The sequence below is a fragment of the Orbicella faveolata genome, unplaced genomic scaffold (genome assembly GCF_042242905.1).
Source record: "Orbicella faveolata isolate gen_17 unplaced genomic scaffold, um_ofav_v1 contig_27, whole genome shotgun sequence".
Taxonomy (NCBI): domain Eukaryota; kingdom Metazoa; phylum Cnidaria; class Anthozoa; order Scleractinia; family Merulinidae; genus Orbicella; species Orbicella faveolata.
Genome location: NW_028301555.1, coordinates 7,745,100 through 7,758,027, shown reverse-complemented (window position 1 = coordinate 7,758,027; position 12,928 = coordinate 7,745,100). Strand labels below are relative to the sequence as shown.

Below are 12,928 nucleotides of genomic sequence, written 5' to 3'. Positions count from 1 at the left end.
ACGTGGCCAAAACAAAAAAAGACAAAACACCGTGACTGAGCTCCTTTAAGACAATGTTGGCGGGCGGTCTTTCAAACCAACACACATTACATGTGCTTCCTAAGCCATACATTGATATTTCGGTGTTATACTAAAATCCAATTTTATCATTCCATTAACGTCAGCCGGATCAGGGCAACAACAGCAACAACAGCAACAAGAACTCAATGCTCTAGAATAATAAGCTTTCGTCCAACACGTGGCGCTGTGGCTTAAGTTTCAAACTAAAATGCAACCGTAAAGTACTATCACAGAAGACGTTTTCACCTTAGTAGACCTGAATAGACCTGTAAAACACCTTGTGTGCAGCTCTCGAATTTTCATCTAGATTCTGAAATTCTTTCTTGGCTGTGCTTTTGCTTTAATTTCCAGGCAATGGTAGCTGGGGATTTTGAAAGTCACTGGCTCCAGGCTATGGTAATGAAGCTCAGCTTCATGGCCAAACAAGGCCATATCTCAGGTGGCTTGTGCCAGCTTCATTTTGACAGTCGCCTAACTAGGTGACATTCAATCCTGTTTTTCCTGGTAATCGAGCCTATTTTCTCCTAAGCTTGTTACTATCGCCACTGGGATTACGAGATTGTTAATTGCGGCCCATAAAGCAGTCCAGTCACCCCACTCACCAGCCATAGTCATTCTACGGAGATAGATGTCCCGTGCTTCAAGATTGCTCTATTCACTGAAATTAGTTCCGTCCTGGTTGGCTGGGTTAGTTTGGAGTTTACTGACCGAGTCAGAGCGCAATTTTGTGGGACTGAGCAATATACTCTTTCGAGGTCAATTAGCTGGTCATTCATGTCATGGAATAGACAGTGACCATCTTGGGTTGGCAGCTAACGATATGCAAGTCCTGCATTTCCCACTTCCTACTCTTCGGTGATTCACTGTTGTCGGAAGCTTTTTTACTGGTATAAGTGTTTTTCTCAGTTAATGAAAAACAAAAAAACACGTGCGGAATATTTCTTTTAAAATGATGACACGTGTTTTTTTGGGGTGAAATTTGTATAATTTATATTTTTCACCTTCCTCTGATATAAATCCATGCCATTCCATATTTTTGGTCGAGATCATTTGCTGCTCAATATGGGGATCATTTGCGTTGCGGTCCAATTAGAGGATCATTTGCGGTCCGGGATCATTTGCAGTCCTGAGATCATTTGCAGTCCTGGGATCATTTGCAATTGGCGATGAGTTTAATGGAGCGTTGCTACTTTCCGAGCTTTATTTCAAACTGGACAAAACTGAAACTGAGTCTTTTAAAAGAAACATTGGTCAGTTGATATTTATTTGCGACCATTTTACATAAAAATGGGTAGTTTATCATGATTTTTATTATTCTAAAAAAAAAAAAAAATGAAGTATTCTCTGACAGGTAGTACATCTGCAATACAGTAATAGCCCACATATAAGAACCTGGGTTTTAAGAACCTGTTAGGCTAAAATTTTCATTTTAAGCCCCCTCCACATAAGAACCTATTAAGGCTAACATTTTAAGTTAGGTTCTTATCAGTGGGGTTGCTGTAAAAGTGTATAGGTAGAAACTGCTGAATTAAGATCATCATCTGTTTAAAAGTAACTTGACATAACTTTTTTTTTCTTTCAAGCTTAAGTACCGTGTTGTATGTCTACTGTGTTTGCCATTCAAATAATTCCCCAAGTATTTGCAAGTACTGTACCCTACTACGGTATCAAAGAAAGCTTTCTGACCATCTCCATCTCTGTGAGAATCACAAAACATTAAATGTAAAATATCAAAATATATCCCAATGAAAATAAATAATTGCAAAATATCAAAACAACGTAAGCTACCAATGGGTAATGCCTCAGCTTCTCAACATGAGTTTCTTTGTTATGTTTTGTTAAGGACATATACTGTACCTGGACTGAACTGCCTATAGGCATTGCTCTACAGTACAAATAAATGATTTATACTGTATTATGAGATGATATTTATAATATATATATAGTATATTCAGATGAAATTCATATGAAAATATAAGAACCTATTTTAAGAACCTTGGTAGCCTAAATTTGCTTTAAGTACCATTTATATAAGAACCTATTTAGGCTAAATTGAAAAATTCAGGTTCTTATACGTGGGCTATTGCTGTATCTACTACAGCTTGCTGGTGTGCAAATCGCGATCTTGGGATTCACAAAGAGCTAAGAATTGTTTGATTTGTTGTGCAGTTTGTTCAGGATTATCAAGATGAACATGGTGGCCTCCTAGAAGAGTTTTCCACATCTTGAATTTTGCATGCTGACAAATAATACTGAGCCTCTCCAGGCGACTTTCGTGACCTATCTCAAGTAAGTCTTGACTATCCGAACCCTCTAATATCAACACCGCGCCCTTGATCTTGGAAAGAATAAGGTTTAAAGAGAGCCGGGGTGGTAAAAAAGGGAAGTGGTTTTCTTTAAGAGTTGGATCATGCGAAAAAATAACACCATCCTTGGTGACTGTACTTCCTCTTTTTGTGATTAACAACGCATCATCTTTACGTAAAGTGTTACCATTATATGGCTCTTCTCGCCTAGCAGCCGCTGCCTCTACGCTTTCATAAACACGGGGAAGTCTTGGGTTCATGTTCGCCATTCCAGCTGCATATCTAGCTAACCAAAAGTCGGGTTTCTCTGCGCTCCTAACAGGGTAACCACCATACTCAATCAAGACAAGATTCTCTACTTCATTTGGGAATGTCCCCGCATACAGCGATGCCACAAACGCTCCCATGCTGTGGGATATGATAGAAAACTTCTCCCATCCCAGTTGAAAGACAACTTTCTTTACATCAGCAACATATTCGAAGTGTAGATACGGCATTCCAGGCCATCGATGAGAAGATAGGCCATGTCCCGGGAAATCCATCGCAACAAATCGAATGTTTTCAGGCAGCAAACGAACTATTTTGTCAAATGTGTTGGCGTTGTCTAGCCAGCCATGTAGTCCTAGGAAAGGCTTACCATTCTCTGGTCCCCATGCTTTTGCTGCAATAACTCCCCAAGGCGCTTGAAAGGAAATTTCCTTATAAGAATTGGTTAAATGTTCTTCGTTCGCCATATTGAATATACGTTTACTCGCCCCAGTCTGTTCCTCATTAGAGTGGAAACGAGGGTGCGTGTTACGTAATGGCTTTTTTCTTCGGTGTCACGCAATATCAACAATTTGTCGTAATTCGTATTTTTCAAATAAACAAAAAAATCAGCTCCACAGTACAATTTATCATACCGAATTTAAAAAAATCAACGAAGTTTCATAACAATCCGTCTCAAATTCATAAAAATATGCAGGGGCAAATCTAGGGCAAGAGTGCAGGGGGTGCGCAACCCCACCCCCCTGGATGAGATGCAGCTTTCTATTAAAACTGGTATTCTGCAAAAAAATTGACTATGTGGTTTATTGGTGTGATGCCATTCCTTAGTGGTGCATCCTCTCCTAAGAAAAATCCTGGATCCACCCCTGATTTTACAAAGAATTGTATTCCATTCAGGAGCTGCTCCTGATTCCATTGTAAAAAATGTAAAGTTAGGGGTCATATATTTTTACGAGCTTGCAACAGATTCTTATGAAACTTCACATATTAACTAAATTCAGCGTGATAAATTGAGCTGTGAAGTTTAGTTTTGGTTTGAATGTAAAAATCGGAAAAGTGTGACATAGGTAAAAGTCGTAAAAAGGTCCATCTATTTTTGCAATTGAGATCAAGCTTTTAAGGTGATTAGAATTTGTGACCCAAAACTAGCAAATTGTTGCTTTTTTATTAAGCTTGTGGGGTGTAATAACGTTGTTAAGGTTCCACTTTCAAGTTTGAGGGCTATCCGTCACACCAGGGTACTGGTGGCCGCTTAGGAGGATCACTTCAAGCAAGTGGCCATTTTCAGTTTTTTGCATGTCCCAAGAGTGTCTGCTCATGAGGGTTTCCACTGTATTTGTAAAAATAAAATCAGTAAATCTTCAAAAATACCCAGTATGAAGGGTAAAACCAGACCCAGTGAATAAATCAACAGGTGCACACAAGCTTTTAAGGTGTAACAATGTGGTAGCTATAGAACAATTTCACAGCCTTCCCCTTGTGCATTTGAGAGTTTTGTTTACAATGCAGCTTCTCTCACGTTCCACAAGCTAATTTGGAGAAATAGAATGTTGTAGTTTAAAGATATCACATCAGGTTTAAAACAAGCTCACAAGGATTTGGCCTTTCGTCGACTATAGCAGAAGCAACAATACATAATGATACAACAGACTTTTGCATTGTTTCCATTGACAGTGGTCAATACTGACCCTGAGTTTTCATAGATATCTTCACTGTTCTTGTATACTTAGTCTGTTCCCCAATGTGTTCGCCACTGCATGTTGAGCGTTACCCTGAGGGTGAGCCACTTCTATCTTTCCTAGATAGACCTTATCTAGGAAAGATGAAAGCCGCTCTGCTTGCAGGGTAGTAATGGGTGGATAACCCAATTTCATTTGTAAAAGTTGTAATCACTGATGGAAGACTATTGTTGGTTGAAGTTTGATTTCTTTGGTTACCTTGCATTGAGATTTCATGACATTTCTGTTGTTTCTTATAACATGTCCAGTTGCATTTGTGGTAAGATCTAACAACTGTAAACTTTTACCAATAATTTCCAGGTGTTCTTACTTTCTAAGCTTTATGGTGAGTAGTCGAACTGGACAAAAATGAAACTGTATTTTCGAGCAGTTCGCAAAAGAATGGGTAGTCTATAATAATCTATTATTCTAAAAAAAATAGCTATGAATTAGTCTTCAAAAGGCTACATTGCCTTCATTCTACATATACAATATCTAAGTACTAGAGCTTGCTGGTGTGCAAATCACAATCTTGGGATTCACAAAGAGCTAAGAATTGTTTGATTTGTAGTGCAGTTTGTTCAGGATTATCAAGATGCAAATGGTGGCCTCCTTGAAGGGTCTTCCACATCTTGAACTTTGCATGCTGGCAAATGGCACTGAGCTTTTCAAGACGAGTTTCTTGACCTTTCTCTTCCAAGTGGAGACTATCTGAACCTTCTAATATCAACACTGCACACTTGATCTTGGACAGAACTAGTAATATAGAGAATACAGGTGGAAAAAAAGGTAAGACCAATTCTCTAATCATTGGATCATGCGAAAAAACAACACCATCCTTGGTGGCGGTGCTTCCTCTCTTTGTTATTAACAACGCATCATGTTTACGTAAAGTGTTACCATTCAAAGATGGCTCTTCTCGCCTGGCAGCCGCTGCTTCTACGCTTTCATAAACGCGGGGAAGTCTTGGGTTCATGTTCGCCATTCCAGCTGCATATCTAGCTAACCGAAAGTCGGGTTTCTCTGCGCTCCTAGCAGGGTAACCACCATACTCAATCAAGACAAGATTCTCTACTTCATTTGGGAATGTCCCCGCATACAGCGATGCCACAAATGCTCCCATGCTGTGGGATATGATAGAAAACTTCTCCCATCCCAGTTGAGAGACAACTTTCTTAACATCAGCAACATATTCGAAGTGGAGATACGGCATTCCAGGCCATCGATGAGAAGATAGGCCGTGTCCCGGGAAATCCATTACAACAAATCGAATGTTTTCAGGAAGCAAGCGAGCTATGCTGTCAAATGTGTTAGCGTTGTCTAGCCAGCCATGCAGCCCAAGGAAAGGCTTACCATCTTCCGTTCCCCATGCTTTTGCTGCAATAACTCCCCAAGGCGCTTGAAAGGAAATTTCGTTATAAGAATTGCAAAAGTCTTCGGCCGTCATATTGGACTGCTCTAACTCGCCCTAGTCCCTGCCCTAGTCTATTGCTCAGTGGAGTGAAAACGAGGGTGCTTGTCACGTGAAATTATTTGCGATCGGCCATATTGAATTTCGAGTTAGGGCAAAGATGATTAGAATTTGTGGCCCAAAACTGGCAAGTTGTTGCTTTTTATTAAGCTTGTGGGGTGTTATAATGTTGGTAAGGTTTGACTTTCCAGTTTGAGTGCTATTTTTCGTATGTTTGCGAGTATGGCAGTAAGCATTTGTTGATACATCAAACAGTTATCTGTTTGGTGTACGTTCTAGGCTTAAAGCTTACGTCGATTCAAAAAGAGAAAAAAATTTATTGCTTTGTTTTCAGCTTCTGTTAGGCGTATTTTTCAGCACAAGGAGTGTAGCACTTATAGACGATCTCCCTAAGATGGAAGAAGGAAAAGGTTACAAATCGTCTGCAAGGTTTGTAGTGAAACACGTACAGCACAACGTCTATTACATGACAGTGAAAGTGTACACGTTTTAGAGTCGTCTTATTTGATCTGTACTTAAGCTTATAAGCGATTAATATCGTAAAAAGAATAATAATTTTGTTGCACTTTTTTGGCTGGAGTATTTAGGCCCAGATAACCATTGATTGTTAACAAGGCTAAATAAATTTCTCCAGAAAAAAAAAAAATTAGTCTGTCTCAACTGGTCGCAGATAAAGTCCTGGAAGTTATATATGAGGTTTGACTGATTGTTTTTCACTTCTCGTTCCTTTAGAAATTGTTTTATAGCAGCAGGAATTTATGGGGTTACGATGGTCTTTGCAGCATATCAGAAATGGGTGAATAGTAGAACAGGGGACACACAGAGACTGTAAGTAAATTTATGTTGGTTTTATCATGAAAATCTGTAACTGTGTACACCCTGACAGTGATCAAAATGTATTGTCTCCTAACAGTACCAGTTGACAAGTGATCAGAATATTGCCTCTATTTACATGTTAAGCCAAACCCACCCTGCAGAGGGGGCACAAAACTCAAATTTCAGTTCTTGGGCCAGACTTTAGTGTAACATGATATTTTAACAAGGTGTCAAATTGAAATTTCCCTTACAATATGCCCATGACAGTACATGTATGAACCAGGTTTTGTGGTCTAAGTTGTCCCAGTCGCAGTACAGCTGAAGTAGTTGCACATAGTAGTCTTTGTAAAGGAGGATGCCAATTTCAGCCTGGGATACTAGGTTTTCACGAAGTAATGAAATGGACATATATAGTGTTGACAGCACATGTAGTTAGTTACTTGCAAACAGGACTAAGGGGAGGATTCTGCAAGACTTCTGTATACCAATGTAGTTGACTCGTTTCAAGAACTAAGTATCAAGTTTGACTCTAAGTAACAAAGGTATGAATTATATGAAATCTGCAGTCTCATTCTCAAGTAAATTAACACTGTAGCACAATGTTTGTGCTATAAGTTACTGAGCACAATTTTTTTTCAACGTGGAAACTCAGTTTGTTTCAGTTCAGTTCAAATTCATTTACCTAAGTAACAGAAAACTAACTTCAGCTAGCTTTCCTGGCCTTTGTGTGTAAGTCTTTGTTTCCTAATAAAATTTCAGCTGCTGATAAACCATATAATATAAACAGTAACAAACAAGCCCAGAGGGAAATGTTGAAGAGTTTTCCCCAAGGTTTTATTTTGAATTTGAAAGTCTTGTCACATGAATGGCTCTTCGCTAGAATTTGAAAAGTGGCGAGCGCTGTGCTCTTTCATTGGAGAATCTCGTTGTAATCAGCAATAATTTATGAATTCTGGTGTAAAATTAGAAATAATTCTCCAATAAGTTAGAAAGTTATGCCAAATAATCATTGATAATTTTCGTACTATTCTGCTGTTTCTCACCCTTTTCAGTTTTGGAAAACAGTGCAATAATACAATATATGTTGTGTATAAATATAAACTAACATTAAATTCAAGATTCTGTTAATTGTGATGATAAGATAATATATTATATACCTGCTTTGTAATATCTTACTTGTTCTGTCAGTTGTTCCTCTGTAAACTGTAAAATCTGCATCAGGCTGGTGGCCCATATAGCCAACATGCCTATTCAATGATTCTGTAGCATGAAGTTCTACTCCCCCCTGGATGGGAGGCTAGTCCATCACAGGGTTCCCCATGGCATTACATTTGCTGATACTGATTTGTACACTGGGGTGGAGAGAGGCACTGAGAGTAAAGTGTCTTGCCCAAGAGTACAACACAATGTCCCAGGCCAGGAGATACTGAGATCGCTTGATAGAGAGTTTAGTACACTAACCCTGAGGCCACGACACCTGCACTGTATAGTTAACATAATTTTCAAGATTGCAGACCTAACAGTTTCTTGTCTTTCACCTTTTGTGATGTGGTAATTTCTTTTGTGCTTCTCTAGGATGCATACTTGAACAAGACTCTTCCAAAGCTGTCATTTCTTTGGCAATCAATATTAATTATAATGTTAAATGTTAATTTATTCCTTATTATTACAAAATTGTACATACATGTGCAAGCAAAAACTTAAAGGTTCAGTTTGTATGACTAGGAAAAATGTTTTGTTCTTTAAATGCTTGCATTTTCTGAAGTGAATTTCTAGCCAGACTTATGTAGTGTGATTGTTTTAGTTATGGTAAACAAGGGTGCAAATTTCAGCAAACATGTAAATTGTTAAATATATATTTGCCTTTGTTAGGGCTAAAAATTGTATACTAAGTAATCTTCACGATATTCAAGATTTCAATGACATAGAGACCGTGCCTATCAACTTTCTATGCATCATTTTATTAATTTTCTTTTATATTCAATAGAGAGAAATCTGCAAGTGTTATTTTTATAAACTGAAGTTATGGATTTTGGTAAAATATTTATTTTTGCCTTTAGAAGGCAAGGTCATCCCCACGAGATCTTAATGAATGGATAAACTGTATTTGCTACTGTTGTATGTTGAGTTTACAAAATGAAAATTAAAATTGAGAATGAAGTCTTGAGTGTGACTCTCCTGTTAGAATAGAACATGGTTGTATTACATGCTTGTTTGTTGGAGTTACAAACAATAAATTCTTCGTAGCTTTTTTTTTTTTATTACAAACTGTTTCAAAATGATCAACTTCTGGTAAACTAGTATCACGGACAGTGATTTCCCATAAAATCCCAGCACAGGAAATAATGAATTATATTAAACATGAAAATGAAAAAGATTAAGTTCAGTGTTATTTAAAGCCATTGCCAGTGAGTATTTTTTTGCTCTATCATGAATCAAATGAAAGATTTGTTGTAAATGAAAATAATTTCTCATTCAATTCTTTTAATATGTGGTTTCTGAAAGACTATCCCATCTTCTCAGCATCACAATCTATCTCCACTTAACTAGTTGCTTTTGATCTCTTTCCTTTATATACTTCATAAATTATTAAATATATTATTTCCATACTTTCAGCCAATCATCTTTTTGCTTTGTTGCCCTTGAACTGTTCAATGATTGGCTCTCAAATAAGCAGGTCTACCTTTGAACTCAGGTGTCAAGTACTTGTTGAGCTAATTTGATTCAATTTTTTAAAAATTAAATCCAAAGCAAACCCGTTGATTAGAAGATAATGATATGTCAGTTGTGAGATTTTGAGTGCAAAGCCCTTGGCTAGATCTTACAATAAATTCTTACAATAAGTATTTTCCTGTTTTCTTCCAGTTCCCTCTTTAAGGATTCATTGTTGTATATATGTAGCTATTCAAAAAAAACATTGACTGTAGAAATATTCTAAGGTATCTATTACTTGAAAAGAAAACGGTTTTTTTTTTCATATACAGGATAACTGCATTTTTATGACCATGTGTAAAAACCCAAACTGTCGCAGAGTTATGTTTACACTATCTTGGTGTTTTCAGAAACATGTCTCCAAACTTTGTGAAATGTCTATTTGTCTTTCTTTTGTGTCTTGCCTTTCATCTTTTGTGCTTTCACAATATGGTGTTAAAATTGTAAGTAATAATTTATTAGCAACTTAAATTAGCCACCTGCCTCCTGGCAGGTCAAACTCTGCTGTGTTTATAATAAATTATCTCTTTGCCCTCAGGAGATGTATACATATACAGGCACTGGATAATGTCATTAATTGAAATTTTTAATCTACATTTTGGAATAGCAAATGTAAAGATTTGAGATCTAAATTTTAACTGGCATGTTTGACTTAATTTTATTTACACTGGAAACAGTTAATGGCACTTATAGGGATATGTGTACTTTCATCACAATATCATTGTATTTTTGGTTATTCATATTCATAAAATTAATGTATTTTTCATGATGGCAATTTTTGCTGGCAGATATTCTGGTAGTGTCATGAGTTACATGTAGTAATAAATGGTGTCTTATTTACTCTGATCTACCAGATTACCAAAGTTCCATTTAATAGATCCATGTTTTCATGGCAAATATTACTACAGGGCCAGTTGTTTTCTGACAAAGTACATAGCTGCATTTAATCCAGGGGCAGAAAATTTGTTAAGGTTATCAACTTGAAATTGACCATCCTGTGAATTTCAAAGACTGATCAACAATTTGAGCATTACTCTGTCATTGGAGTTAATAATATTTTTGATGCCATTACTTGAAGCATCATTTTTCCAAATTTGCCTTTAGTTAGAAGTAATTTTACTATTTTCAATGACAAGTTTATAGTCAACCAACCTGTCACCTGCCTTACATTGTAAATACAGCATATATGAATATCAAATGCTATGAAGTCAAAACTGAAAACTGTGTTTAATTTCCAAGGGATTTATTTCATTACTTACATGTAGGAGGAAATTGCAATAAGGAGTTGGTTTTGGTAAGGCTTCCCCTCCCAATTAAGTGCCTATAGATATATCTATAATATGGCAAAAACAGCAATTTTGATTTTTTTTTTCTTTTTTTGTTATTTTCATTAATAACATTGTTTTAACATTTCAGGGTTGTGACGTAAAGAAGTTACTGTCGCAAGAACATATACATTATGTTAGCTTTAAAACTTTCAAATTGTAAATAAGAGTGCTTTAATTTGTTGTAGATTGGCCCATAGAAAGCACAACTGTATAATTTTACACGTACAGTTATTTTAATTTGTATTGTAGAAAAGAACTGTTGTTTAGCAGTACATTAGAGTGATTTTACCTAACCCATGAAATAGTTAGTACACAATTAAACATTCTACCAGACACTCATTCCATTGTGTTATTTTGTTAGTTTTGACTTTTTTTACCTATTTGTTAGATGGATGTCGTCTCACGGGTTAAATAAAGTCACTCTAAAGCTTTTTTTTTTGTACACAGCTAGGGCGGGAAGTGCTTAATCTATTTTGTTGGACTAATCATTTTCTTTTTTGTCTGTGTGTACAAGTCCAGTGAATGTGTGTTTTTATTTAATTTGGGTTTTTGTTATTTTTGTTTTGCAGCTATATTCAAGCGTAGCAGTGGTGTATGTGTTCTAGTCATGTTTAATGTTAAAAAATAAGAATCTGCTCAGGATAACATACATGTAAGATCAGGAAACGATGATACATTACTAATGCAAACAGTTTAGACTAATATATAGTTTGAATCAAACTAATTAAAAAATAGCAAACAAATATTCCTACATTTCAACCCCTACACTGTATTAAACGGCCATCCTCGGGGAAATAGATAGTGGCCACTCAAAGGGGGCTGGCCACTTAATAGAGGTAAAACAATAGAAAAGCTCTCATTGGGACTTTGATTTAAGTGGCTGCCTATAAGGGGTGGCCGTTTAATGGGTGGCTGCTTAATGGGGGTTCGACTGTATTTCAGTTTCCTATTGTGCATAATTTTGATGGCTGTCAATTTTCTCAAAATCTTCATGAGGTTCAATGGTTAGGAGTGGAGACTAATCTTGCTTAATGTAAGGCCTCAATTTCCAGGATTAAGTCGTCTTGCACACACAAATGTGCCTTTGGGTAGAAGTACATTAGTCAAGACAAATCCCTTTTATAGTTACTGAATACAGTTGGAGAAGTCGTAATCATAATTTTTTCATTTCAGAAGCAATTTTTTTTAGGCCAAAAATTATTCCTGTTGTGCAAGATGGAGTGATAAGATAAGGATGTAAAATGAGGTAATCCCTCATTTACTCCTTGGTTCAATATTTCCATTCCCCTTCCTGTCTTTGGACATTTTCGATAATCTTTGCGAGAATGTGTGTGACAATCAGCTCACAAGAAGTAGAGGTAGTGCTGGGGATTTAAGGGTTAAAACAAACAAGGTGCTATTGGAGAGTACAAGTTTTGTAACAGGGATTTTAAATTTGTATTATCCTTCATAATGGAATTGCATTTCCATAAGCATACATTACTCTGGCTGGATAGTTTTATGTAGGTGATTGTTTGGAAATAATTTTATGAACTGGTAGCTGTAAAGTTTGATGTATTGTTTTCATCTGCATAGAAGTTTGACTATCCATCATTATGTTTTCTGATCACCTCTACAAAGTTAATAAAGAATTTTGATTCAGCTGTAGATCTGTGAATGAACTGTGATATGTCATACTTGTAGGAGTGTGTAATCTTAATAGAAATGATATCAGAGCTATAGGGTGAAAATTCTGTAATATTATATTGCCCTAAGATGCTATGATTTGTAAAAACAATTTCTGGACATTTAGGAAACTGCCAGAGTGTCAATAAAGTTTGAAATGAATACATGATATGTTGGTGTGGTTTGTCTATTTTTAAGTAGAGGTTATTGACAAGTTCCCTGACATCTGACTGCAGACTATCAACTTATTATGACTTGTGTTTGTAGCCGATATAATGTCCTCTGATTGGCTAATACTAGGGCATTATTCTCCCGTAATGTCCACAGGCCAATTATAAGCCTGCAAAAACTAAGCAAAATGCCATAAAACAAAAACCAAAAAAAAAAAAAAAAATTGAACTGTCGGTCTTTATGGGAAAATCTTAAACCTTGGTCTTGCCATATAGACCTCGCTATCACTCAATCAATACCGTAAGGCCTCAGTTTGAGATTTTTCTGTAAAGACCTCACTCTTGGTTAATAAGTAGTCAATACAGATGCAGTAAAGCTGACCACAAGAAATTTTATTCTTTCGGGTCAACAACA

The 12,928-nt window shown here is 36.5% G+C and overlaps 3 protein-coding genes across 5 annotated transcripts; 1 reads left to right on the top strand and 2 right to left on the bottom strand.

Annotated features, from left to right (window-relative positions):
- Nucleotides 1-1,210: 1,210 nt before the first annotated feature.
- LOC110040846 (serine hydrolase-like protein) lies at nucleotides 1,211-3,904 on the bottom strand. Its single transcript, XM_020746115.2, has one exon. The coding sequence runs from the start codon at nucleotides 3,098-3,100 to the stop codon at nucleotides 2,156-2,158; it is 945 nt and encodes a 314-aa protein (XP_020601774.2). The 5' UTR covers nucleotides 3,101-3,904; the 3' UTR covers nucleotides 1,211-2,155.
- A 635-nt stretch (nucleotides 3,905-4,539) lies between these two features.
- Nucleotides 4,540-5,817, bottom strand: LOC110040872 (serine hydrolase-like protein). The gene has a single exon (XM_020746142.2). It carries the CDS (start codon nucleotides 5,796-5,798, stop codon nucleotides 4,854-4,856), a length of 945 nt encoding a protein of 314 aa, XP_020601801.1. The 5' UTR covers nucleotides 5,799-5,817; the 3' UTR covers nucleotides 4,540-4,853.
- Nucleotides 5,818-5,859: 42 nt separating this feature from the next.
- LOC110040873 (ribonuclease kappa-like) lies at nucleotides 5,860-12,512 on the top strand. 3 transcript variants are annotated; one of them, XM_089296999.1, is made up of 4 exons: nucleotides 5,860-5,994; nucleotides 6,157-6,251; nucleotides 6,555-6,650; nucleotides 8,214-8,798. In XM_089296999.1, the coding sequence occupies exons 1-4, from the start codon at nucleotides 5,923-5,925 to the stop codon at nucleotides 8,224-8,226; spliced, it is 276 nt and encodes a 91-aa protein (XP_089153125.1). In that variant the 5' UTR covers nucleotides 5,860-5,922; the 3' UTR covers nucleotides 8,227-8,798. The 3 variants fall into 3 exon arrangements, with proteins under 3 accessions (XP_089153125.1, XP_089153123.1, XP_089153124.1); XM_089296997.1 differs by lacking the exon at nucleotides 8,214-8,798 and adding an exon at nucleotides 11,248-12,512 and having other exon boundaries at nucleotides 5,861-5,994; XM_089296998.1 differs by lacking the exon at nucleotides 8,214-8,798 and adding an exon at nucleotides 10,767-12,512 and having other exon boundaries at nucleotides 5,861-5,994.
- Nucleotides 12,513-12,928: the final 416 nt, after the last annotated feature.

What these genes read in the sequence shown, in the direction of transcription:
- LOC110040846 (XM_020746115.2), bottom strand. Translation starts at nt 3,100, where the DNA reads ATGGCGAACGAAGAACATTTAACCAATTCTTATAAGGAAATTTCCTTT.
- LOC110040872 (XM_020746142.2), bottom strand. Translation starts at nt 5,798, where the DNA reads ATGACGGCCGAAGACTTTTGCAATTCTTATAACGAAATTTCCTTTCAA.
- LOC110040873 (XM_089296997.1), top strand. Translation starts at nt 5,923, where the DNA reads ATGATTAGAATTTGTGGCCCAAAACTGGCAAGTTGTTGCTTTTTATTA. An exon ending in TGTGGGGTGTTATAATGTTG is followed by an intron (nt 5,995 to 6,156) that starts GTAAGGTTTGAC and finishes CTTTGTTTTCAG; the next exon opens with CTTCTGTTAGGCGTATTTTT. An exon ending in GGTTACAAATCGTCTGCAAG is followed by an intron (nt 6,252 to 6,554) that starts GTTTGTAGTGAA and finishes TCGTTCCTTTAG; the next exon opens with AAATTGTTTTATAGCAGCAG.